This window comes from Thrips palmi, unplaced genomic scaffold, assembly GCF_012932325.1.
Source record: "Thrips palmi isolate BJ-2018 unplaced genomic scaffold, TpBJ-2018v1 HiC_scaffold_4, whole genome shotgun sequence".
In the NCBI taxonomy this organism is placed as follows: Eukaryota; Metazoa; Arthropoda; class Insecta; order Thysanoptera; family Thripidae; genus Thrips; species Thrips palmi.
The window spans coordinates 3,444,638-3,466,045 of NW_023144631.1; the positions used below are offsets into that span (position 1 = coordinate 3,444,638).

General features: G+C 53.9%; 4 protein-coding genes across 4 annotated transcripts; 2 read left to right on the plus strand and 2 right to left on the minus strand.

Annotated features, from left to right (window-relative positions):
- The first annotated feature begins 244 nt into the window (after positions 1-244).
- On the plus strand, positions 245-3,171 carry LOC117649117 (serine/arginine repetitive matrix protein 2-like). Its single transcript, XM_034391570.1, has 3 exons — positions 245-428; positions 515-668; positions 800-3,171. The coding sequence occupies exons 1-3, from the start codon at positions 338-340 to the stop codon at positions 2,964-2,966; spliced, it is 2,412 nt and encodes an 803-aa protein (XP_034247461.1). The 5' UTR covers positions 245-337; the 3' UTR covers positions 2,967-3,171.
- Positions 3,127-4,209, minus strand: LOC117649119 (peptidyl-tRNA hydrolase 2, mitochondrial-like). Its single transcript, XM_034391572.1, has 4 exons — positions 3,927-4,209; positions 3,740-3,844; positions 3,553-3,666; positions 3,127-3,473 (listed from the first exon to the last, which is right to left on the minus strand). The coding sequence occupies exons 1-4, from the start codon at positions 4,101-4,103 to the stop codon at positions 3,303-3,305; spliced, it is 567 nt and encodes a 188-aa protein (XP_034247463.1). The 5' UTR covers positions 4,104-4,209; the 3' UTR covers positions 3,127-3,302.
- Positions 4,210-16,822: 12,613 nt separating this feature from the next.
- LOC117649144 lies at positions 16,823-17,873 on the plus strand. The gene is made up of 2 exons (XM_034391614.1): positions 16,823-17,116; positions 17,296-17,873. Exons 1-2 carry the CDS (start codon positions 16,939-16,941, stop codon positions 17,613-17,615), a joined length of 498 nt encoding a protein of 165 aa, XP_034247505.1. The 5' UTR covers positions 16,823-16,938; the 3' UTR covers positions 17,616-17,873.
- On the minus strand, positions 17,780-21,405 carry LOC117649143 (cell division control protein 42 homolog). Its single transcript, XM_034391613.1, has 3 exons — positions 21,072-21,405; positions 20,548-20,606; positions 17,780-20,466 (listed from the first exon to the last, which is right to left on the minus strand). Exons 1-3 carry the CDS (start codon positions 21,262-21,264, stop codon positions 20,020-20,022), a joined length of 699 nt encoding a protein of 232 aa, XP_034247504.1. The 5' UTR covers positions 21,265-21,405; the 3' UTR covers positions 17,780-20,019.
- Positions 21,406-21,408: the final 3 nt, after the last annotated feature.

Here is a 21,408-nt window from a genome sequence, read left to right on the forward strand (position 1 = left end):
TTGTATGGGCATTCCCAACAATACGATTTTAGGTTGGTAACGGAAGTTCTTGAAAGTTGGGGATAGGGAGGCATGGGAAGCACTTGGGTGTGTATCGGACGCTCAATTTCATGTAAAGTTTTTCTTTTCTTTTACTTGATTGCATACCGTAGACTTTGACTCTGCATTAATTTCATTGATGCAAATGATTTTCTTGTTAGAAAACTAGGACTGGCAGCACTGTTTGCATAGTGGTGGTGGGGACAAACAACAATAACAACAACAATAAAACGAGGCAGCATGAGCGGGCGCAGCGAAAAGCGCGTTGCATCGCAATTCTTTTTGTTTCTGTCAGGTTATGTCATTTGTCTGTAAACAGCTTTACTCTCATTTGACTCGGTTTTCGATCTGCTGTCGGCCAACGATGGTCATGTCGCTGTTCAACTCAGGTAATATTGACTTGCGAGTATGTGTCGTTGATGTGTTTATGCCTCTGGACCTATCTCAAGGCATCCAATTTCCAATTTTTTGTTAGAGAGGTTTTCCTCCAACCGGAGATTGTCATCGTCTTTACCAACTATCATTCATGAAGTTGAAGGAGATCTCTTCACGGCGAGACGAGACACCTCTTTGGCTCATTGTGTCAGCTCCGACATGAAAATGGGAGCAGGTATTGCGATACACTTTCGGTGAGTCTTGGTCAATTTTCCCGTGCAATTTTTCGACTTTTTTTTTCATTTTTTACCATTTTGTTTAATACCTTCTTAAGCCTGTGCAATCTTAGATGAATGTCATTAATTTGTGCTTATGCTTATTGCAGGTCAAAATTTGGGCGTGTAGATGATCTTCTGAGTCAAAATAAAACGGTTGGAGAAGTGGCCGTTTTGAAAGATAGTCAAAGATTTATATTTTATCTAGTGACAAAGAAAAGGTACTTTAACAAGCCTACTGAAAGGACTTTGCAATGCTCTCTTTTGGCGATGAGAGAGGAATGCCAAAAGTTAGGTGTCACAAAGTTAGCTATGCCTCGCATTGGCTGTGGTCTTGACGGTTTAAGGTGGCCATCAGTATTCCACCTACTAACAGAAGTATTTGAAAACTGTGGTATGGAAATCACCATTTACAGTATCCCAGATATGAAACGGAAGTCAGTGACACCAAATCTAAACAGATCTCGAGAGAACTTCCGTAAATTCTTTGAACCAAATAGGCCATATTCTCTGCCAGAAAGTACCATGCATTCTAAGCGAAAATTCCACACGGATTCTGCTGAAGAAGATTTTGAAACCCCAAAGAGAAGAAAGCTTATGACAGGCAGTCCTCATAAAAGTAAATTTGTAAGAGGAGGTGACTTTGATGCCCGTTCTCCTCCAAAGAAGAAGTCTTCTGCCAATAGGAGCTCTGAAACAAGTTTGTCATTGATCCACAGAAAAGTAGATTTAGGGCATGATTTCCTTGATGCTGAAACCCTCAGTTCCTTCTCGGGAGACTGTCCATTCCAATCAAGTCCTATGAAGAGAAATATGACAGTCAGTTCTCAAGATAGAAAATTTACCGCTGATGGTGACTTTAATGCCCGTTCCCCTTCAAAGAAAAAGCCTTCTGGCTTCTTGAGCTCTGAAACAAGTTTCTCAGTGAATCTCAGAGAAACAGATCTAGAGTATGATACTTTTGATATTGAAACTCTTAATTCTTTCTCTAGAGATTGTCCATTCCTATCAAGTCCTAAGAAGAGGAATTCTCTTCTGTCCCCTCAAACCAACTACAACCTGGATTCAAGAAAGTATGATACATCCATGCTCCCTGCCATTCCCTTTTTATGTGAAAAGGATCAAGATGAGAGCAACAAAACTCAAAATCCTGACTTCTCTTTAGAGGGCTCAGTTTATTCCAGTAAAATCTCTAAAAGACATTCAAAGTATTCTAAAAAGTTGGACAAGCATTCAACTTCGGTAAAGGAGGATAGAAAAGTATATTATTCTTCTAGTGACCAAGAGGAAGAATTAAGCAAGGAGAATTCAAGATATTTGCGTGATCACAAAAGAGCAAAATCTGTATCCTCTTCACCAGATAGGGAATACAAGAAAGTGACTACACCCCCATCATCATCATCAAAGAAACACAAAAGAAGATCCTCACCTAAGAGTCACAGTGAAGAGAAATATAAGAAAGAAAGAAAACTAAGATCCACCTCCAAGAGTCATAGTGAAGAGAAAGTCAAGAGAGAAAGTAGAAGATCCTCTTTTAAAAGTCACAGAGAAGAAAAAGCTTCTAAAGAAAAGAGAAGATCATCTTCCAAAAGTCGCTGTGAAGAGAAAAGTAAGAAGAAAAAGAGAAGATCGTCTTCCAAAAGTCGCAGTCAAGTAAAGGTTAAGGAAGAAAAAAAGAGATCATCTAAGTACAGCAGTGAAGAAAAACTTCAACAAGAAGAGTATAGATCCTACAGCACTGCAATCAAACAACCCCTTGATTCTGATTCCTCTGAAAGCAGTCAAGCTAAACCTCAAATAGTCAGTGAGCGGTTTCCTTCATTTAACAAGAAAAGGCCCTCTGAAGACATAAGTGATTTTTCTGACGAATCAGTTGAAATTAAACCTATCACTCTCAATGGCATATTTCAAAGAGACAATTCAAACCGTCCTCCATCAAAGTCCTATTTGGACTTGCCTAGTGATGAAGAAGAGGCAGTGTATAGAAGAGAAACAAAGAAAGGGAGGCTTGCTTCACCTCTAAAACGTTCACCACTCAAGCATTCAAGACGTCGGGAAAAACCACAAGAAGACTCAAGCATGGACAGCTATTCAAAGGGCAGATTGGGAGAGATAGCTAGAACTCCTAATAAGGAAGATGATTCTTTGTACAAGAAAGTGAAGACAACCCCAGATAAACCATTCAGAAAACCACGGAATTCTGATGCTGGGAGAATGTACAGTGATAAGGAGACTTCTAGTGTCAGTGTGAAACAGAGATTATCATTGAGCCGCTAGATATGGAAGAACCAAGGATTCAATTGCCAATGTGTTCATCTGCAGAAGTAAGAATTTTTGGAATTCTGTGTCTGCACGCTTTTTTTTCTTTCTATTATATACATATCATCCTGTTGCATCTATGTATTTGCAATCAAAAGGTCACTGTCTCACTCTATGATTTGTTAAATTTTTGCTTTTATTTAATAAAAGTATTCTTTGCCAAGCCTGTTATATACAATTGAACTGTCAGAAATTTTAATGAGGTTCAGAATTCATTACAACACCATACTTTTAAAAAATTATAAAAAATAATATCTAATAAATGCATGTTTGACGAAAAAAAAAAGTAAGGGGCTAGTAGAGTTTTAGATGCCCTGTAACTTCATTAATATCTTTTGCTGTTGCTGGTCCAACTCCCAAAACAGTGCGAGATCCAGGAGATATTTGAGTACGTCCTGCATCCTTGATGACACTTGTAATGAGATGCATTTCCTTAGAGCGCTTGGCAAGCTCCAGTAATTCCTCCTGAAATGCCAATACACCTTAATTAGTGCCCACTTACCAAACATAATTTATTGGAACATACAGTTTAAGTCATCAATACCTCACTATCGCACTTGACGACAATTTTGGGCTGTCCATTCCTCTGCCATGCTTTCAGGGTCTTCGGTCTCCTGGTCCTTGCTTGCTCATATGCGCTAACTGCTGCATGAGCACACTGTAACAGGAAATTCATGAAAAACCCAGTTATTAAGATGAGAAAGTTATTTCTTAAATTAGCTTTGATATACCTGAGCAGCTGCTTTTCCTTTCCCCATCTTAAGATCATTGCGAACTACTAATATGAGTTTCATGTCGGCACCGACTTTGTCGTTTCCCTCGTCATCTGAGGAATCCTGCATAATAAATATCCAAGAAATCAAGCATCAAGGCAGCATGATGAAAGCAAATATTTAAATCCACACTTTAGAAACTGACATCAGTGTAATCCGATGAATCTTCGTTATCCTCCTGTTTGGAAGCACGTTTAGTCGCTTTGCGAGACATGAGGTACACTCCTAGAACGACACCTAGACCGAGCCCAGTAACAAACTGAGCGCTAGAAAATGCGGCCATCATGTAACTTGATAAAAGTTGTTCAGGCGCTGCGGTCATCACAAAATTACTTCAAACACAGCTGTTTTTCTTTGTTTACGTGAGACTTTCCTGTTGCCCCGGCAAAGGGGCAAAAGTTTGGTTAGACCGCCGTATGAAAAATAACAGTCACGTGATCTATGAGAAAGTTAGGAAAACACCGCGAAAGTTCAAAGGCACCGCGATACGTGCACGTTACGTGGTTTGGGCCCAGAATCCTATTTATCGACGTTGCACTTTATTTTAAATCGTAGAACGAATCATGTCAGTGAGTTAAAACCGACGGCCCGGGGGTCACCACTAAGGCCTCCAGGGTGGCCTGGGCCGCGTCGTGCGTTGCGGGGACGTCGGGCGTGACGCTTGGGGTTGAGTCGTGGCGGCGGGTGGCGCCCATGGCGCTGGGGCTGGCACCCGCCTCAGCCGGAAGCTGATCTGGACGCAGCGCCGGCGCCGGATGAGCAGGCTGGCGAGTCTGAGTCCAGGGCGCCGGTGGTGCGGGGGGCCGCGCCGCAGCCTGCCGAAGCCGAAGGTCCAAGATGAAACACTTGCCGCGGTGGCTGCAGCCGGCATCGGTCACTCCCATTCGTACCTGATGACGACGGGCTTGGCGAGGGGCGGCCTCTCGCCCAAGGCCTCCCGGAGCAGGCTGCGCAGGGACGCCACCTGCTCCTGGTCGACGGCCAGGTTGCGGTCCTCGCTGCGGCTGTTGAGCGTCTCCATGACGGTGTGCAGCTTGTCCAGCTCTAGCAGCTCCTCCCCGTTCCACGACTTGCCGATGCTCATCTGGACCTGCGAACGCGCGGATCACCGTGGAGGAGTCGCTTCGTCGCTCTGTCTCTGTCGCACTCGTGGGGCTCTCCGCGGGGCTCTCCGTCAGGGTGCGAGCCGCTCTTCCGAATCGCTCGACTGCTTGCTTGAGGCTTGCGCACCACGTGGCGGCACCACGCTCGGCCGGCCTGCTTACCTCCGGACCCGGGAACTGCACCTTCTCCTCGAGCGGTGTGGCCACGGTCAGGGCAATCATGGTCATGGCGCCCTGCATCTCCCTGTCCGAGACGGGCTGCTCCGTGAACAGCTTGTACATCATGCTCATGGTGCCCAGCTCGGCCCGCGCCACCCGCAGCGTCTCGCCGTGGATCTGCATGCAACAGTGGGTTGGCGTCAATGAAGCGACGGGCCTGCAGCAGCACACTGATTCCGTGAGTCGTTTTGGTCGCTCTGTCTCTCTCGCACCTATACGCGACGCCCCATGAGTGCGAGAGAGGCCGAGCGACGAAAACGACCCTCGGAATCTGTCTGTGGCGCAAGCCGCGGACCACAGCCTCACCCTGTTCTTCTGGTGGATGAAGTTGGTCCTGATGTGCTTGTACAAGGAGCTGTCGCGGCGCAGACGGCCCCCGGGGATGTGAAGGAGGTAGCGAAGCTCGTCGCAGATTAGGTTCGCCATGGAAAACCCTTCGATTTCCTACAAAGCAGTAACGGTTAGTTGGTCCAAGTCTTCCGATGTCGGTCGCCGGTTTCAAAGTCGTTCCGACCTGCTGGCGCACGAGCTCCCCGGCCGACTCGAAGGCCATGGACACGATGCCGAGGAAGAAGTTGAGGAAGAAGAAGTACATGAAGGCGACGAACACCCAGTACGAGCAGAAGGGCAGCAGCGTGTCGAGGCGGGTGTCATCGAACTCGTCGTAGTCCGCGGTGTAGTCCACGAGGTAGGCCAGCAGCAGCACGAAGGCGTCGGGCAGCGAGTGCAGGTTCTCCTGGCCGGAGCCCATGAGGAGCTGGAAGAGCACGGCGAACTGGAGCTGCACCAGCATCAGGTACGACAGCAGCGCCAGCAGCGGCTCGTACGCCAGTCTCTGCGGGCACGCCGCGGCACGCCGTCAGACCGTCAGCATCCCTCCTGGTCGCGAGAGGCGACAAAACAACGGCAGGTGTTCCACTCCGCCCACCAGCATGATCTTGACGACTTGGAAGTGCGTGGCGAAGCTCAGCACCCTCCAGCAGCGCACCGTGGCCAGCACCACGAGCAGCCCCAGCCCGAACTGCACCGTCGAGTTGAGCAGCGTGGTGAACTGCGGGAGCGAGCCGGTTGAGTCGGAGTCACCCTACTCCACCCCATCCCCAGTGGGCCAAAGACCGGTGGAGGCGGTCAAAGCTCTGGACGCGTTCGGAGCTCCAGAGTCGTCGCTAAACAGGAACGGAACCGAACGTGTGACCCCACCAATCGGTTTCTCGTTCAGAGAGCAATCCATTGGTGGGGTCACAAGCTAGGTTCGAGTCCTTTATAGCGACTCTGAAGCTTCCAAACTCGTCATTGATTTTGGCCGCCTCCACCGGTCTTCTGGCCCACTGTGCCACCCCGCCCTGGTCACCCCACCTGGAAGGAGATGAAGATCTTGGGGTCGAGCAGGTGCATGCGCTCGAGCACCAGGCTGAGGATGGAGTTGATGCCGAAGTACAGGCCCGCGTTGAGCGTGATGACGCCGATGAGGAAGGCGTCGAACCAGTTGAAGGGGTAGTTGCTGAAGCCCTGGCGCGCCAGCGTGATGCACTCGCGGCCCATCATGAGGAACGACACGAGGATCAGCAGCACCAGAAACGCGATCTGCGACCCGGTCCACCGGCCCGACGTGTAGCCCAGGCGGTACGCGTACAGCTGCGGGTTTCAGTATCTTTCGGGTTCGTTTTTTTGTTTCGTGTTTGTTTCTTTTTTTTTTTGTTACCTTGGACGAGAAGTGGAAGGAGGACGCCGGGGAGCGTTCGAGGAACAGGAAGACGTCGCAGAAGATGTTGGTGGACGGCGAGTACAGGATGAACTCGGTGAACATGCCCCGCGTGCGCCGGTCCAGCCAGTGGTTGGACGACAGGTAGCGCAGCTCGATCTCCGCGTTGAGCAGGATGCGGCCCAGGTCCGCCACGTAGCCGCCGCCGAGGAACTGGGTGTCTTGGCCTGCGAGGCATCTCCACGACATAATTTTCGTGTCACCGGCCGTTTCCGAAGGATCATTTCGTCGCTCTGTCTCTCTCGCACTCACGGGGCGCCCCCATGCGAGCGAGAGAGACAGAGAGAGCTACCGATGGAGAAGAGCGTGTCGATGTCCCACGAGGCGTGGTGCCGCCAGATGTCCAGCGCGTGCTTGCCCAGCGACATGTCGTCCGTGCTGGCGTTCGTGGCGGACTCGCTGCCGTTCCAGCCCACGCCGTAGTCGAAGTGGTCGCTCTGGGACTTGTAGTAGTCGCCGTAGCACGACAGGCCCAGGCGCCGAAAGGGCCCGGCCACCAGGCAGGCTGCCACATTCATTCACATTCATTCAAAAGTCGTTTTTCCTTGTGTTTTCTCCTCAGGCTCGCTCGCACTGACTGGGCTCTCTCTGCATCCGCTGCTGTCGAAGTCGCATCACTCCAATCATTCGCGTCACGTTGTCCGCGGCGAACGCGACGTACGGGTGCAAGACGTCTGCGAACAAATCCACCTCGGGTCAAAGATCTTCCGGGCGGTTCAGCCATCGCGGAGGTGTTCGCCGCCGTGCTCACCGGGCGTCTCGTTCTGAGGGACCTTGCGGTGCAGGAGCGACCTGACCATCGTCCTGTTGAGGTAGTCGTAGAACTCGCCGTACCTGAGGGCAGCATGCCACAGTTGTCACAGTGGACCAGCCTTGGCCAACAGGACTCGAACCGAACAAGTGACCCCACCAATAGATTCCTCGTTCGCAGAGCAATCCATTGGTGGGGAGTTCGCCGTCACTGCCGCGAGTGGCCACGAGCAGAGACAGAAAGGCTCTCACGTCATGACGTCGTAGAACAGTCCGAAGGGCCGGGTGCGCGTGTACGTGGAGGTCAGCACCATGCCCGAGACGTGCTTCTGCATGTAGTAGAAGAGCGTGTCCGAGGCCATGGACACGCACAAGTACATGAAGGTGATCCACAGCACCCAGAGGAGCGTGTCTATGGCTCGAGACGTCAGCTGCCGCCTGTGCTTGCGCAGCACCAGTAAAACCTGCCCGAAGTAAACGGCATGGATTTTTATTTGAGGAAAAGCGGGCTGTCCTGTCGCGATGAACGTCGGGTACCTCCGCCTCCGTCCGCGTCAGCTGGCGGTACATCTTGGCGTTGGCGCCCGCCCGGCGGTACTGCGGGGGCTCCAGCGGCGGCAGCGCGACGGGGCGCGCGTAGGGCGCCACTTTCTGCTCCAGGGGCACGTCTTTCTGGAACGCGAAGCGCGAAGGCCATCTCCATCTCCACCTCGGACGGCACGGCGAGCGCCTGCGGAACCACGGGTAGGCCAGCCCGCTACAGCGGCGCGCGGCGGGCTGGCCTAACCGTGGTTCCGCAGGCGCTCGCCGCGCCGTGCTGTGCCGTGCGGCGCCCCTGCGGCTCCATCTGCCAGACAGCACCAGACAGCCTGACTCCTGGCTTACCTCGAAGAAGCGCGCGAACACGAAGGCCACGGCGGCCATCTTGACCGGCTGTATCACGCCGATGCTGAGGACTATCGACGCCACGGCGGTCAAGAGCCACTGCCAGCTCTTCTGCCAGCCGTACATGAGGCTGTACAGGATGGTGAAGTAGCAGCACGTGATGATGGTCACCACGCAGATGACCCTGCAAGTGCCAACGGTCTTTTGCATTTCACCACGTCGCGGCCGGTCAAGCTTGCGCGATGAGCACCGCTCGCAGCTCTCACCAGCCAATCAGAATCCGCCACGTGTTCTTTTGCCGGAAGTTCCACTCCCGTTTGCGCTTTTCGAAAGGGAGGTCGCCGTCGTCCTCCTCGACTCGCTTCTTGTGCGAGCGCCGCTGCTTGGTCCCCAGGCCACCCAGGTCGCCCACGCCGGCGAGGTGGCTTGCCGAGGCGGCGACTGCGCGGCGCAGCAGGGAGCAGTGTGTCAGTGCAGTGCGCTCAGCCACCGAGACTTCGACCGAAACGGCAGCCGTTACGGCGGCCACCTTCACCTTGTCGCCGCTCCAGGCTGCTCCCCGTCGCCACCAGCCCCAGCACGCTGCCGCCGTCCAGCCTCGCGTCCTCGATGGCCTTGGGCGCGGAGTCGGCCCCGGCTGAAGCGAGAGCCTGCCTGCTTGCGACTGCAGACAGGACCTGCCTGCTTCTAACTGGAGCGAGGGCCGGCCCCCTTCCAGTGGACTCCAGGCTGGCGCTCGCGAGCACTGCAGGCGGCGACAGTGAGGCCTTGGACGCGTTGGCGCTTCGGATCCACGACCTGGCCAGCACTTGGTCCGTCACGAATTTCTCCCCGTGGACCCACATCGTCATGTGTCAACCGGTAGACTGATTCCGAGAATCGTTTCCGTCGCTGTCTCTATCTCACCTGCGAGTGCGAGAGAGACAGAGCAACGAAAACTACTCTCAGGATCAGTCTACAGCTGACCTGTCTCTGGCCACGAGCGGGGCCCCAGGGTCGGGGAGGGCCTCTTCGGGGCCGGGTGGCCCCTTCCAGCCGCCCAGGTACACGACGACGGTGGGCATCCCGGAGGCGCGGGGCACCGTGCGAATGCGCAGCTTGCGGTAGCCTGCGGCACTGCGGTGGTCAGGAGTCTCACCGCGAACCCAGTCGCTCTGTCTCCTTCGCACCCGTAGGCCACGCCGCCAGTGCGAGAGAGACAGAGCGATTATAGTGCTGGTCATAATCAGCCTGCGCCAGCAGCAGGCGAAGGGCCCTCTGCGCCCCGCTTACCAGAGCACCGGCCGTAGCGCAGCAACTGCGCGGGGTCCACGCCCTGGCCGCTCGGACTGCCGCGGTCCTGCGGGTCCAACGGCAGCGGCCGGGACGACGCCAGCGCGGCGCCGCTCGCGGTGCGACTCGCGGCCTCGGACTGCGCCGGCACCATGGGCAGCACGGACGAGGCCACGGCCCGCGGCGACCCCGCGCCGCGCGGCTGGAGCAACGCCAGCGTCAGCGCGTCAGGCCAGGGTGGCGAGCAGGCAGAGCACGGCGTGGAGCAGCACTACCTCCACGCCGCCGACGCGCGTCGCGGACGGGTCGGGAGACAGGATCCCGATGGAGGACAGCATGGACAGGGTGGACAGGGAGGAGATGGTGGCGGTGGACACGGCTGCCTTCACGGTCGCGCCGGCCGAGGGCGGCGACAGCAAGGGCGGCGACAGCAAGCTGGCCGTGGAGAGCGCCTTCGGGCCGGACTGCGACGTGGTGGACGTGGCGGCGGTGGCGGCCATGTAGTAGTCCTCTATCGGCGCGTCTTCCGAAGACGTCGGCTCTATGTGCTCCACTCTAAGGAGGGACGAGGAGGCGATGTCTCGCCTGCTGAATGCCCGACGGAATGCGTGGCGGTGGAAGCTTACTGGAATATCCAGTTGAGGAGGATGGCTGCCGGGATGGTGATGGCGCAGCCCTCCAGCGCCACGCGCAGCGCGCGCCCCAGCATGACCGGGAGGGACACGGCCAGTGCCGAGGCCGGGTCCTCGTCGAAGTCCTCCACGATTTGGAAGAACATGATGCTGACCAGCATGTCCAGGAAGTTCTCGGTGAAGGCCACGGTGAGGCGCTGCGCCCGCGTGAACGTCATCCGGGGATGCCTGCGGGCAGGGGTCCGGTTTGCGTCGCACAGTGGGCCAGAAGATCGGTGGAGGTGGCCAAAACTCAAGACGGGCTTTCGGCTCCAGTGTCGCCAAACAGGACTCGAACCGAACGCGTGACCCCGCCGATGGCACTGCACTCACCGGAAGCAGACGCTGGCCCATGTGTGGTCGCCGCGCGCCGACGCCTTGAGCAGGCCGAAGAAGCGGTGCTTGACGCGCAGGGGCGTGGGCCGCAGCGTGACGCAGGCCCGGCGCGTGCCATGCTCCAGGGACAGCCAGCAGAAGGCCGGGAACGTCCAGGAGCGGCCCGTCCGCAGCTCCTCCACCACCACCTTCTCGCAGTACCAGTAGGGCCGCACGCCCGCGCAGTCCGTCCACAGGTCCACGGACTGCAGCTCGCCCATCGGGCCCGGCGTGTACAGCACGAACCAGTCGTCGTAAGTGTCGCTCAGCGGCCGGCCCTCGTGCGACAGCAGGTGTGCCTGGGCAGCGGGGAAAACCAATCCTAAAAAAAACTTGCAAGACACTGAGAACAAGTTTTCAAATAATGAAAAGGAAGACAAGTACTCCGCTGTCTTGTAGGTCGCCGTAGATCTTGATCCCCACGTACGCCGAGGTCTGCCCTTGCGCCAGGTTGCCGGAGAACACGGACAGCAAGTAGGGGTAGTTGGCACCTTCCACGATGTCGTCCAGCACCACCACTTTCCACTGCCGACCGAGAGCACAGTGTAGACGACAAGGGACGACGACGCACCCGACCCGTCCTCCAACACTCCGGCCATCCACCTGCTTTTCCTGGTGGCGGTCCTGGCGCCGCACGAACGTTAGCCACACGAGGTACACGATGAGGTTCAGCATGACCCAGGCGAACACGAGCCAGTTGCGGTACAGCGTGGCGAAGAGCTTGGCGTCGCGCAGCGGGTGCACGTAGTTGGGCGGCACGAGCACGAGCCCGGAGAACAGCGACAAGTGGTGCAGGCTGCACGTCAGGGCGCGCGGCCCGCTCGCCTGCCAGACCTGCCTCGACGAGAACAAGGATGCCGAACGTCGCTCTGTGTCCTTCGCACTCGTGGAGCGTGATGGTGACGAACCTCCTGGTGCTGCCCGGTGACCCACTTGTAACGGGAGTTGCTCCAGCTCTTGCAGGCCAGGTTGAGCGGCAGGAAGCTGAAGTCGAACGTCACCAGCGACATGCCCTTCGCCGCGGCGGCCTGAGGACACGGCGCGTGTATTGGGCCACTCAAAACGTGCACGTGAACACGCCACTGCCCACCTGGAGGGACGCGTTGGTGAGGCCGATGCCCAAGTGCATGATGGTGTTGAGCCGGGAGCGCACCGGCACCGCGATGGAGACGTCCTGGCGCCGCGAGCGCTTGAGCGGCACGGCCGACGTGGAGCAGAAGGCCTCGTCGCGGGGCCACTTCTCCTGCAGCACCACCACCGCCTCTATCTGCACCAGGCGGACGCAGCACAGTCACAACAAGCCCGAAAGCGCGGGGTGGCGCAAGCAGACCGTCGCCAACACCTCCAGGTCGCCGCCGTCATCGCCGCCATCGCTGGTGGCGGGGAACACGACCTGCAGGACGCCGGTGCCGTCGTAAGCGTGCAGGTTGTACACGACGACGTGGTCGGACCACAGCGACGCGTTCGTCATGGCGCTGAGGCGGCCGCGCACCGCCTCGCCGGCCACGTTGGGCGCGGGCAGGGTGACGCCGATGGCCTTGGGGACGGGGGGCGCCTTCCCCGCGGGGCCCTCGTTGTACAGCTGCAGGTCCACCATGGCCACGGTGGGCGTGTTGGACAGCACCGTCGGCGGCACGGGCTCGAACCACGACAGGCTGCCGTTGATGAAGGCCACCGTCAGGCCGAACGCGTCGGCCTTGGCGTCCAGCTGCCGCCCCTTCTCCCGGTCCACGTAGAAGTTGCAGTTGTCCGGCAGCGCCGCGGTGTCGTTGCTGCGCTCCGCGATGGCCGCCATGGACTCGACCTGGGTCCACACCGTGATGCGGCCCAGGCCCGGCGCCGTGCTGCCCGAGTCCACGTCCACCATGAACGGCGCCATGCCCGGCAGCTGCCGCCACTGCACGGCCCTCACCACGTTGGTCAGGGTCTTGATGGCGCTGCGCGCCCCCGCGCGGAACTGCGCCCAAAAGAGCATGAGTCCTTGAAGGTCTGGCCAAGAGGCACACCCTGGAGTCGGTGTTCGCACCTTGCGCTGGCGGTCCACGTGGCCGGGCAGCAGGTCGGTGTACAGCAGGTAGTCCGGCTCCAGCAGGTCCTCGTCGACGGTCAGGTTGCGGATCTTCTTGGCCATGTCGCTCTCCGCGTCCACCGTCATGTGCGTGACCACGCGGGTTATCTTCCTGCGCGGAAACAGCGTCGTACAGCTGCCCAAGTGGGGCGGCTCCTAGCCCTCTCACAGTAGGCCAGAAGAAGACCGGGACCGGAACCAAACGTGTGACCCACCAATGGATTCCTCTTTCGGAGAGAAATCCATTGGTGGGGCCACACGTTCGGTTCGAGTCCTGATTAGCGACTCTGAGGCTCCAAGCGCGTCTAGAGTTTTGGGCGCCTCCACCGGTCTTCTGGCGCACTGTGCCCCAGCGGCAGCGCTGCGGCCCTACCGGAAGTGGTCCTCGATGTCCGCCGTGCTGATGGGCGGCGGCTCCTTGCGGCGCGCGAGCTGGACCAGCTGGTTCGACACCGTCACCAGCAGGGCGCCCATCTGCTCCGTCAGGTCGTCCAGGAAGGTGCCGGCCTCCCGCACGCCGAGGTCCCCCAACATGAAGGCCAGCTCGGCGTACTGCCACCACAGCGCGGCGTGCGGCCGGCCGCCGATGTACTGGTTGCACAGCGCCGCCACGCGGGCCAGGTCAGACTGCGCCGGGGCGGTGCCGCTCTGCAGGGCCGTGGCGAGCGCCGAGGCGAGCATCACCGTCGCCACTGTCACGAAGAAACGTCATTCGCCTCCCCGTCCACTCCATGCAAAAATAAGTTACAGTAAATTTGAACGGCATCAATTCACCCATGTCGTTCCCTTTCTCGTAACGGAGCTCGGCCCTCTTGATGGTGATCGACAGGCCGGCCGTCGAAGGCCTGCCCTGCAACAGAGCGAGATAGAGAGTGAGAGTCCGCTGTTTGGCACCACCACCCCCCGTGGGGCTGAAGCGGCCGGCGGCCCCCTTACCCCCGACACTTGGAGCTCGGTGGTCCACTCGGAGCCCCACGGCATGGTGGCCACGACGAGCACCGGCCGGTCCATGAACACCAGGGCCACGCCCACCCCGGAGAACGTGTACCCGATGAGCACTCGGCCTGGACGGGCACGTCCCCGTGGTCAGAATCAGCAGGTCTCGGACGAGACTTGATGTGGCGGGAATGTCTCCCAGTGGCCTCACCGCCCTGGTCGGTCCGCTGGAAGAACTTGTAGAGGGAGTAGCCGGCCCAGCGCGAGTGCGGGTCCGAGTTGTCGCGGCACCTGATGGTGGTCCTGACGCCGGAGCCCAGCGCGCTGCACGTGTGGTTGGGCTGCGGAATGACGGACAGCTGGAAGGTGCTCACGCGCACCCACGCGCTGTCCGTCGACACTTCGCCCGAATTCCGTTTTAGGGGTCGGCGATGAACCTCGCGCACTTCAGCAGAGAAGCCCTGTCCCTTACCGCTCAGACTGACGATGTAGGAGGGGTACTCCGTAAGGGTGGGCGGGGCGATGATGTAGCGCTTGCCGACGGACCCCACGGACAGGGTGGCCTTGATGTCCTCGCCGTCCGTCGCGTTCCGATCGACGTCGGGGTCCCTGCCCACGCTCCAGGACAGGCGCGGGCACTCCGCCGAACACTCGGCGCGCAGGGACACGCGCTCCGAGGCCAGCGTGCCCAGGCCGGTGCCGCAGTTCCGCTCGCACCTGCCGCCAACAAGGCCAGCGAGGCCAACGAGGCGCTGAAGCAGCAGCCGACAGAGGACGACGAGGAACGCGAACGCGCGGCACTACTCACACAATGGCCACGTTGACGGGCACGTTGTCGTCCACGGTGACGGCCTGCCGGAGGACCTGGGGGTCCAGGAAGAGGCGGCTGGCCTCCAGGACGACGACGAACCTGTGGCCGTGGCGCAGCAGCCCCGGCGGCACGATGACGCGCTTGCCGGTGGCGGAGTGGAAGGGGCAGGGCCCGCTGCCGGTGGTGGTGCACCGCCACTGGAACTTGACGTGCCGCAGGTCCTTCTCGTTCAGGTCCATGGACTTGCTGGCGTCCAGCACGAGCGGGTAGCGTGGCGACACGATGCGCGCCGTGCCGCCCAGCAGTAGCACTTGCAGTGGCGCGGGCACGACCAGGAAGTAGCCCTGTCAGTGTCAGGCCGAGCGGTGAGGTTGCCGATGGAGTGCAGGCGCTGCCCCGCCAGGACGACCAGGACGTCCACGCTTGGCTCACCGTAACGAACTCCACCAGACGCGTGCCGTTCCACGCCGCGAACTTGACGCAGTGCTTGCCCATGGGCAGCGTGTAGGGCGGCGCCAGGAAGCGCATGTCGGGCGCGGCCACCGCCGGCAGGTCCAGCTGCGCTGCAGCGGGCAGTCGCGGGTTCAAGACCATGCCCGCTGCCCGCTGCGCGGATCGGTGCCGCGCGTGCCGCGTCGCTACTCACACGAGGTGCCGATGCGGAGGGCCAGGCTGAACGTGAAGGAGTACCCCACCGCGCTGCCCAGCGTCGCCGTGTCCTGCGCCTCGCCCAGCACCTGCACTGTGTCCAGGCGGCTCCAGTGCGGCATGGCGTTGTCAGCGCCAAAGTTCGACCCGCTGAATAGAGCCAAGAAAAAGGCTGACAATTCTTTTCCATTTTAAAAATTATACACGAGGTTCAACAACCGAACCCACAGCTCTGGCAGGCTGAGCTCCACGGTGCGGTCCTGATCTGGCGGCAGGACCACCTTGAGCGCGAAGTCGTGCTGCATCTCGACGCCTCTCTGGTTGGCCGGGTAGTTGATGAGCTGCAGGAAGTTCCTGACGGTGCCCTTGGTCGAGAGCCGGCGGTTGAAGCCGTGGTTGAAGCGGACCATGTAGCGACGCCCTGAGAGATTGAGTGTAGGAGAGAAGCGTGAAGCTGTAGCGCGTCCTCCACGACTAGATTCGTGTCTTACCGCGGGGCATGGCGGCGAAGCCGGGGGTCCCCGGGGCCAGGGCGTCGAGGCCCAAGGACGGCACCTCGTCGGCGAGGTAGCCGATGAAGAAGTCGTCTGCCGACCGCACGTCCACCACCCCGTCGCCCCAGCGCACCTGAACGGGCGTGCTTCCTCATTCCGACACTACGCGCGCCCTCAACTCGTCCATCTTCCTAGTGGAGCCCGAACCTTGACGATGAGGCCCTGTCCCAACTCAGAGAGGCTGACCAGCAGGGGCAGGTCCTCGAAGAGGGCCACCTTGGGCAGGAACACGAAGTACGGCTCGGAGGCAGTTGCCGTCGAGTCGTTGATGGCTGCAGCCCGAGAGGAATCGTCACCGAAACCCTGCCTCTTGGACATTGGGCTGTCACTGTCACCGCGGTACCTCTCTGGCAGTGCATTCCCTGCGTGGTCTCGTTCCTGCAGCGGGTGCAGTAGAAGCCGCTGTAGACGGTCACGCACGCCGCCGGGGCGCACTTCTCGTTGTACGCGTCCTCGTGCTCGCAAAAGTCTTTGATGGCGTTGCAGTCCGGGCCGTGGAAGGCGTCAAAGCAGTTGCACGTCGAACCGTCCTCGCTCAGCTCGCCGCCGTTGCCGCACGCCACGGCCCCGGACGCCCCGCCCAGGACATCCAGGACCCCGACCAGAGAGAGGCACACGAGCACCACCACTGCCAACGCTGTGCTTGCAGATGCCCATGCCCGCATCGTCGCAGAATTGTGGCCGAACACGGAGTGAGTGTATTTGTGACAGGTCGCCGCCATAACCGAAACCGAACGAGTGCGCCCAAGAACAATGTGGCAGCACTTAGGCCAACATAAAAAAGGGAAACAGATGAATGCTGCTTTCGTATTGGAAGCTTCGGAAGCTAAGAACAATGACCAACATTCTTGAAATACACTAAGCTCAGTCTTCCAATCTCATAATTATTCTACTTATTTTTCTAAGCCAACTGAAATCATAACAATTTAGCTGCGTAAGGGTGGCTATTCTGTCATGACTATTCGCAGTTCATTGGTGCGAATACTGCTGCCCTGCCTCCTGCCTTCTGCTTGTTTTGTTTGGAACATTCAAGCGAAACGTCAGTCAGTTCAGGTTTTTGATCCGACACTTTTCTCCTGTGTTCCATCGTCTGTCAAAGAATCATGAAGTCGACCGTGGTAGACCCTTGGAGGAGGGACTCGGAGGAAACTGGTGTAGAAGAAATCACGCAGGATTCGTCGATGTGCTTTGAGGACAGTTTTGTTGCTGACAGCATTGACAACCTAGAGGAGGCCCCACCAAGCCGTTTGCCCGATTCAGCGGAATACCTGGCGTCTTTGGGTACGTCGTCTTTTGAAATTCAGTATAATTCAGTATATTTACGTTAATATTCCTAAGATCATCTTATTATTGAGTGACCAATGTTTTGTCAAACGGGCCCTTCCCTTCACTCTGGCCCCATTCAATTTGCCTTAATATGGCTTATGGTTTTACTGAGAATGTACTGTTTACTGTTCCAGAAAGCAAATTGGAAAGGCTGAAGTCCAAGCGAAAGGGAAAGGATATTGTCAAGTCATTGGAGGAAAGAAACAAGTCTTCGATGATGAACTTCCTTTCAAATGGAAATCAAAGTGTCCTTGATGATGATGACTTCATCTTAGATACACCAGTCGGCAACAGCCATCCTATAATGAGATATGTCGCCCCAGACAAACAAGCTCTGACATTAGGAGAATTGGTGGAACTTTTAAAAGCAGATCACCTAGCTCAAGTTCTTGAGCAGCATGACTCGGCAGTCGACTCAGACGAAGAGAAGAAATCACAGGAGACACCTAATTGAACTGTATTTGGTCCAGAACCTCAACTCTGTTATATGTTATGATTTTGTATACTTTCTTTTATATCACTAGGCTGGTGATGCCATACTGTCACTTACCCATTTATATTCCTGGGTAGTTCTTAACCATGTAAATAAGGTCATTAAGGATAAAAGATAAGTGGTGGTTTGATACAAAAGCCCATTTATTATGTACATATATTAATCATACACAACAATAACATGTGCATTAAATAATTGTAACAAACATGTAGAATCACAGACAGAAACTGCTCTTTGAAGTATACCCACTTCCTTTAAAAAATTGATTGGTGTCATAAAAATAGAAAAGAGCTGAGTCAACATTTATGAAACAGTCAATGAATATCTTACAGGAAAGGAGTCAAAAGGAAAGTTGGTTCCAATTAGTTCATGCATTAAAAATTATAGATAGGAAACAACATCTGAACATGATAGTAAGACAACAGAACTTTCCTTTGAAAATTAGATGGAGATACTGAGCAAAGAAATGATTACCGTATTAACATTCAACTATTAATCAACTCAGCCACAACCACTGAAATGACAGAAAGCCAATTTTCCAACTGGCATTTCCACTTCAGTCTGAGGTAATGCTATCAACAAACATGATAAAATTATGGCATATAATATAACACGGCATACATGTGATGTATTGAAGAAGTATAGGAAAACTCAATGTGCAGCCAGAAAAAAATCCAGTTCTCATTGAACACCTCTATTGGTCAAATAAGCTAATTTAGGAAGAAAAGACGACAATAAAAATCCTATGACTCACCTGGATTGCTAGGCTATGAGCAGATGAGTAGTAAAGCATGATAGGAAGAAAAAAAAGTCATGTGTTGCATCTAGCTAAGGTCATAACAATCAACACAGAACAAACAATTACACAGTAAAAAAAAGAAATAAAAGATTTGAATATCACAATTAAATTATCAATAGAGACTACGAGTATAAATCAAGACAGAGAAATATGACTAACTACAAATACTAGTTAAAAAATACAGAGTCAATAGGAAGGCTAATAGAGTGCCACTTAAGTAGGTACCATCAATATTATTTAAAACACCAAAAAATTGACAAGAGGCCTCCGAGGCCTCCGGCCTCCAACAGCAACCACAGCAACCAATGGTAAAAAAAAATGACAATTTTTAGTAGTACTTTGTACTAGGAATCTTTACCCTTAAGACCCTTGAACATAAAATTTGAAAATAGCTGTGAATCAGTTTAGTGGCCCACTAATGGTTTAGAGAAAAGACAATGCTTTGGAAGCAATATTATAATTCTAATCTACACTACACCGAATTATCAATCAAATATGAATTCACAGTCACAACCCATCTCATGACTACACCTCTTCATATTTTTTCCATAAAGGGAAATAATAATACCAATTAACATGAAAGGGAGCAATATCTTGCTGTACTGCAGAAGAATTACCACCCCTCTTTCTCGGTGGCAGAAGAGTATGAATACGAAACTGGATAAATGCAATCAATCTCTTCACTAAAGTCAATGTCAATAGTAATTAATAAAGTCTATAATTCTATGAAATATTTGTGGAAGATCAAAAGTAGTTGATGACTACATCACAACAAGAACAAGAGTAGGACAGAGATATTTGCCACAATGTACCTTCCAAGTGGTCCCACTGTGTAAGAGTTTCAAATGAATGATTAGATACAAAGCCCTAGCATGAACATCAAAACCAACAACAAATTCCAACAAGCTTAGTCAGCTATAAACAAAGTTAACATGGCTACTGCTGAAATAAAGCACAAACACATGCTACAACAAGGCCAAAATATCAACCCAAATATCACAACCAAAGAAGAAGCACTTGAATTCTTCAGCAACATGTTTGCTGAATACTTGCAGCTGTCAGGCAGCTAACACCTGACCTGTTATCACATCTAGTTAACATTATCAGCAACAAAACATCATCTTACTTTTGCATTGCAACACAAACAAGCAAATCTTTTTTTTTAACGAAAGAAAACAATTTAGCTTCAGTTTTAAACAAAGTGGATAGCTGATGTAGGTAACTTATACCAACAACCCTCAGAACCACAAAGTACAAAAGCAGATAAGAAAAATCAGTAAAAAAGGTCACGTCAGAAAACAGAGAGGGCATAATCAACGGTGCCCGAAAAAAAGGTTAAAGGAAGAAATACCAGTCAGTCATAGATGAAATTGACACATTTGAGTAAAAAAAAGAATCAATGGTCAAAATTATTGTCAAGGAAAACAAAACAATGGACAAACACAAAGAGAGAATAAAGCATGTAACAGCTGGGAGCACAAATAAAATTACTTAGAAACAAACTTAATGAAAGGCAATTTTAGAGGCCAAATGATACAAAAATTCTTGTTGATGAAATTAGGAATTTCATGTGAAACAACACCATTTTTTCCAAAACGAATACCTCTTGCCTGGGCAAGAGGTGATTTTGGTTGAACCCTTGACACTTATTCTTCCTTTACGGGCTAAAGCGCAAACAATAGCTTGGTCAAAAGCTTCTTTCAAGTCTCTCTGAGTTAAAGCAGAAGTTTCAACATATGTTGCTCCCCCTGAGCGACGTGCTAAATCCCGAGCTTGATTGACTGTTACTGGTGTTTGTCCATATCGAGCTAGTTGAAGAGCAAGGCGCACATCTCTCCTCCTGTCACTTTGAGTTCCCACCAGGAGGATTGCTGCATCTGGACAATATCTTTTTATTTCTGGTATCCACTTCTCATTCACATTTTGAAATGAGGTAGGGCAAACAACACTGAAGCAAACAATGAAAACATCTGTATCGGAATAACAAAGGGGACGGATCTGGTCAAACTCATCCTGCAGAAGGAAAAAAATTAAACTTAGAAAAACTGTATGTTAACGAATTGAAATGATTAGAAAAAAGTCCAAGATGCTTACTTGTCCTGCTGTGTCACACAGCTGAAGACTGATAGGTTGCCCATCAACTTGCACCAGAACTGTGGACAGAAAAACAATGAAAGCTGTACTAACACATTATCTTCTGACAAAACAAATCTTGTACAATGGTCATAAAAATAATACTTAAAACTCTGTAATCTGCACTTATTTATAATGTGAGAGAACTCTGTTCTAATCGATTACATGAATGAAAGAGGAGGACTGTGCTGACAAAACCGTAGGTTAGGTCCTTTTATTTACAATGGTCCAAAGTGGCCATAGGGGAAATCAAACAACAAAATGGGGATGGCGGACTCTAAACCGGATCTAGGCGGACAGTTCCGTTCCCCTGTTTTCCTCTGCATGGTTAATACAAGGGTCTTAGAGAGGAAATTGCCAATTAGCTCCTTCCTTGGTGACCTTGCGAGGTAAGCTACCTGAGGCTACGGCACCTGTCCGCCGAACCAAAAATTGACACGTTCATCTCAGAAATTGAACAGATAGATGCATTCAGCAGTCATTACCATTGTAATTGTCGTAAGCCGTAGGGATGTATTCGCTGGGGAAGCCGTTGGTGCTGTAGCTAACTACCAGTGAAGTTTTTCCCACGGCTCCGTCGCCCACCAAGACACACTTAATCCTTTCATTGGTACTATTTGCACCCAACTCGTCGGCTTTTAACAATCGTCTCGTACAGCCAAGGGCGGAGGGAGGCATTCTTGAAAACGTCCCATGGACGAGTCTTGTGTCACAGGTGGTCTCGGGCAGTCCAGGTGAACTCCAGCTTCTAGCTTGTTTGCCACTACTCACTCACTCGCCATCACACCACTCATTGTTACAAATCGGAGTCAAAGTAAAGTG

Coding starts and splice junctions, on each gene's coding strand:
- LOC117649117 (XM_034391570.1), top strand. CDS start 338: ATGTCATTTGTCTGTAAACAGCTTTACTCTCATTTGACTCGGTTTTCG. Junction 429..514: donor CATGTCGCTGTTCAACTCAG/GTAATATTGACT, acceptor ATTTTTTGTTAG/AGAGGTTTTCCTCCAACCGG. Junction 669..799: donor GGTATTGCGATACACTTTCG/GTGAGTCTTGGT, acceptor TGCTTATTGCAG/GTCAAAATTTGGGCGTGTAG.
- LOC117649119 (XM_034391572.1), bottom strand. CDS start 4,103: ATGACCGCAGCGCCTGAACAACTTTTATCAAGTTACATGATGGCCGCA. Junction 3,845..3,926: donor ATTCATCGGATTACACTGAT/GTCAGTTTCTAA, acceptor TTTATTATGCAG/GATTCCTCAGATGACGAGGG. Junction 3,474..3,552: donor TCGTCAAGTGCGATAGTGAG/GTATTGATGACT, acceptor TTGGCATTTCAG/GAGGAATTACTGGAGCTTGC.
- LOC117649144 (XM_034391614.1), top strand. CDS start 16,939: ATGAAGTCGACCGTGGTAGACCCTTGGAGGAGGGACTCGGAGGAAACT. Junction 17,117..17,295: donor GGAATACCTGGCGTCTTTGG/GTACGTCGTCTT, acceptor TTACTGTTCCAG/AAAGCAAATTGGAAAGGCTG.
- LOC117649143 (XM_034391613.1), bottom strand. CDS start 21,264: ATGCCTCCCTCCGCCCTTGGCTGTACGAGACGATTGTTAAAAGCCGAC. Junction 20,607..21,071: donor GGCTTACGACAATTACAATG/GTAATGACTGCT, acceptor TTCTGTCCACAG/TTCTGGTGCAAGTTGATGGG. Junction 20,467..20,547: donor TGTGTGACACAGCAGGACAA/GTAAGCATCTTG, acceptor TTCCTTCTGCAG/GATGAGTTTGACCAGATCCG.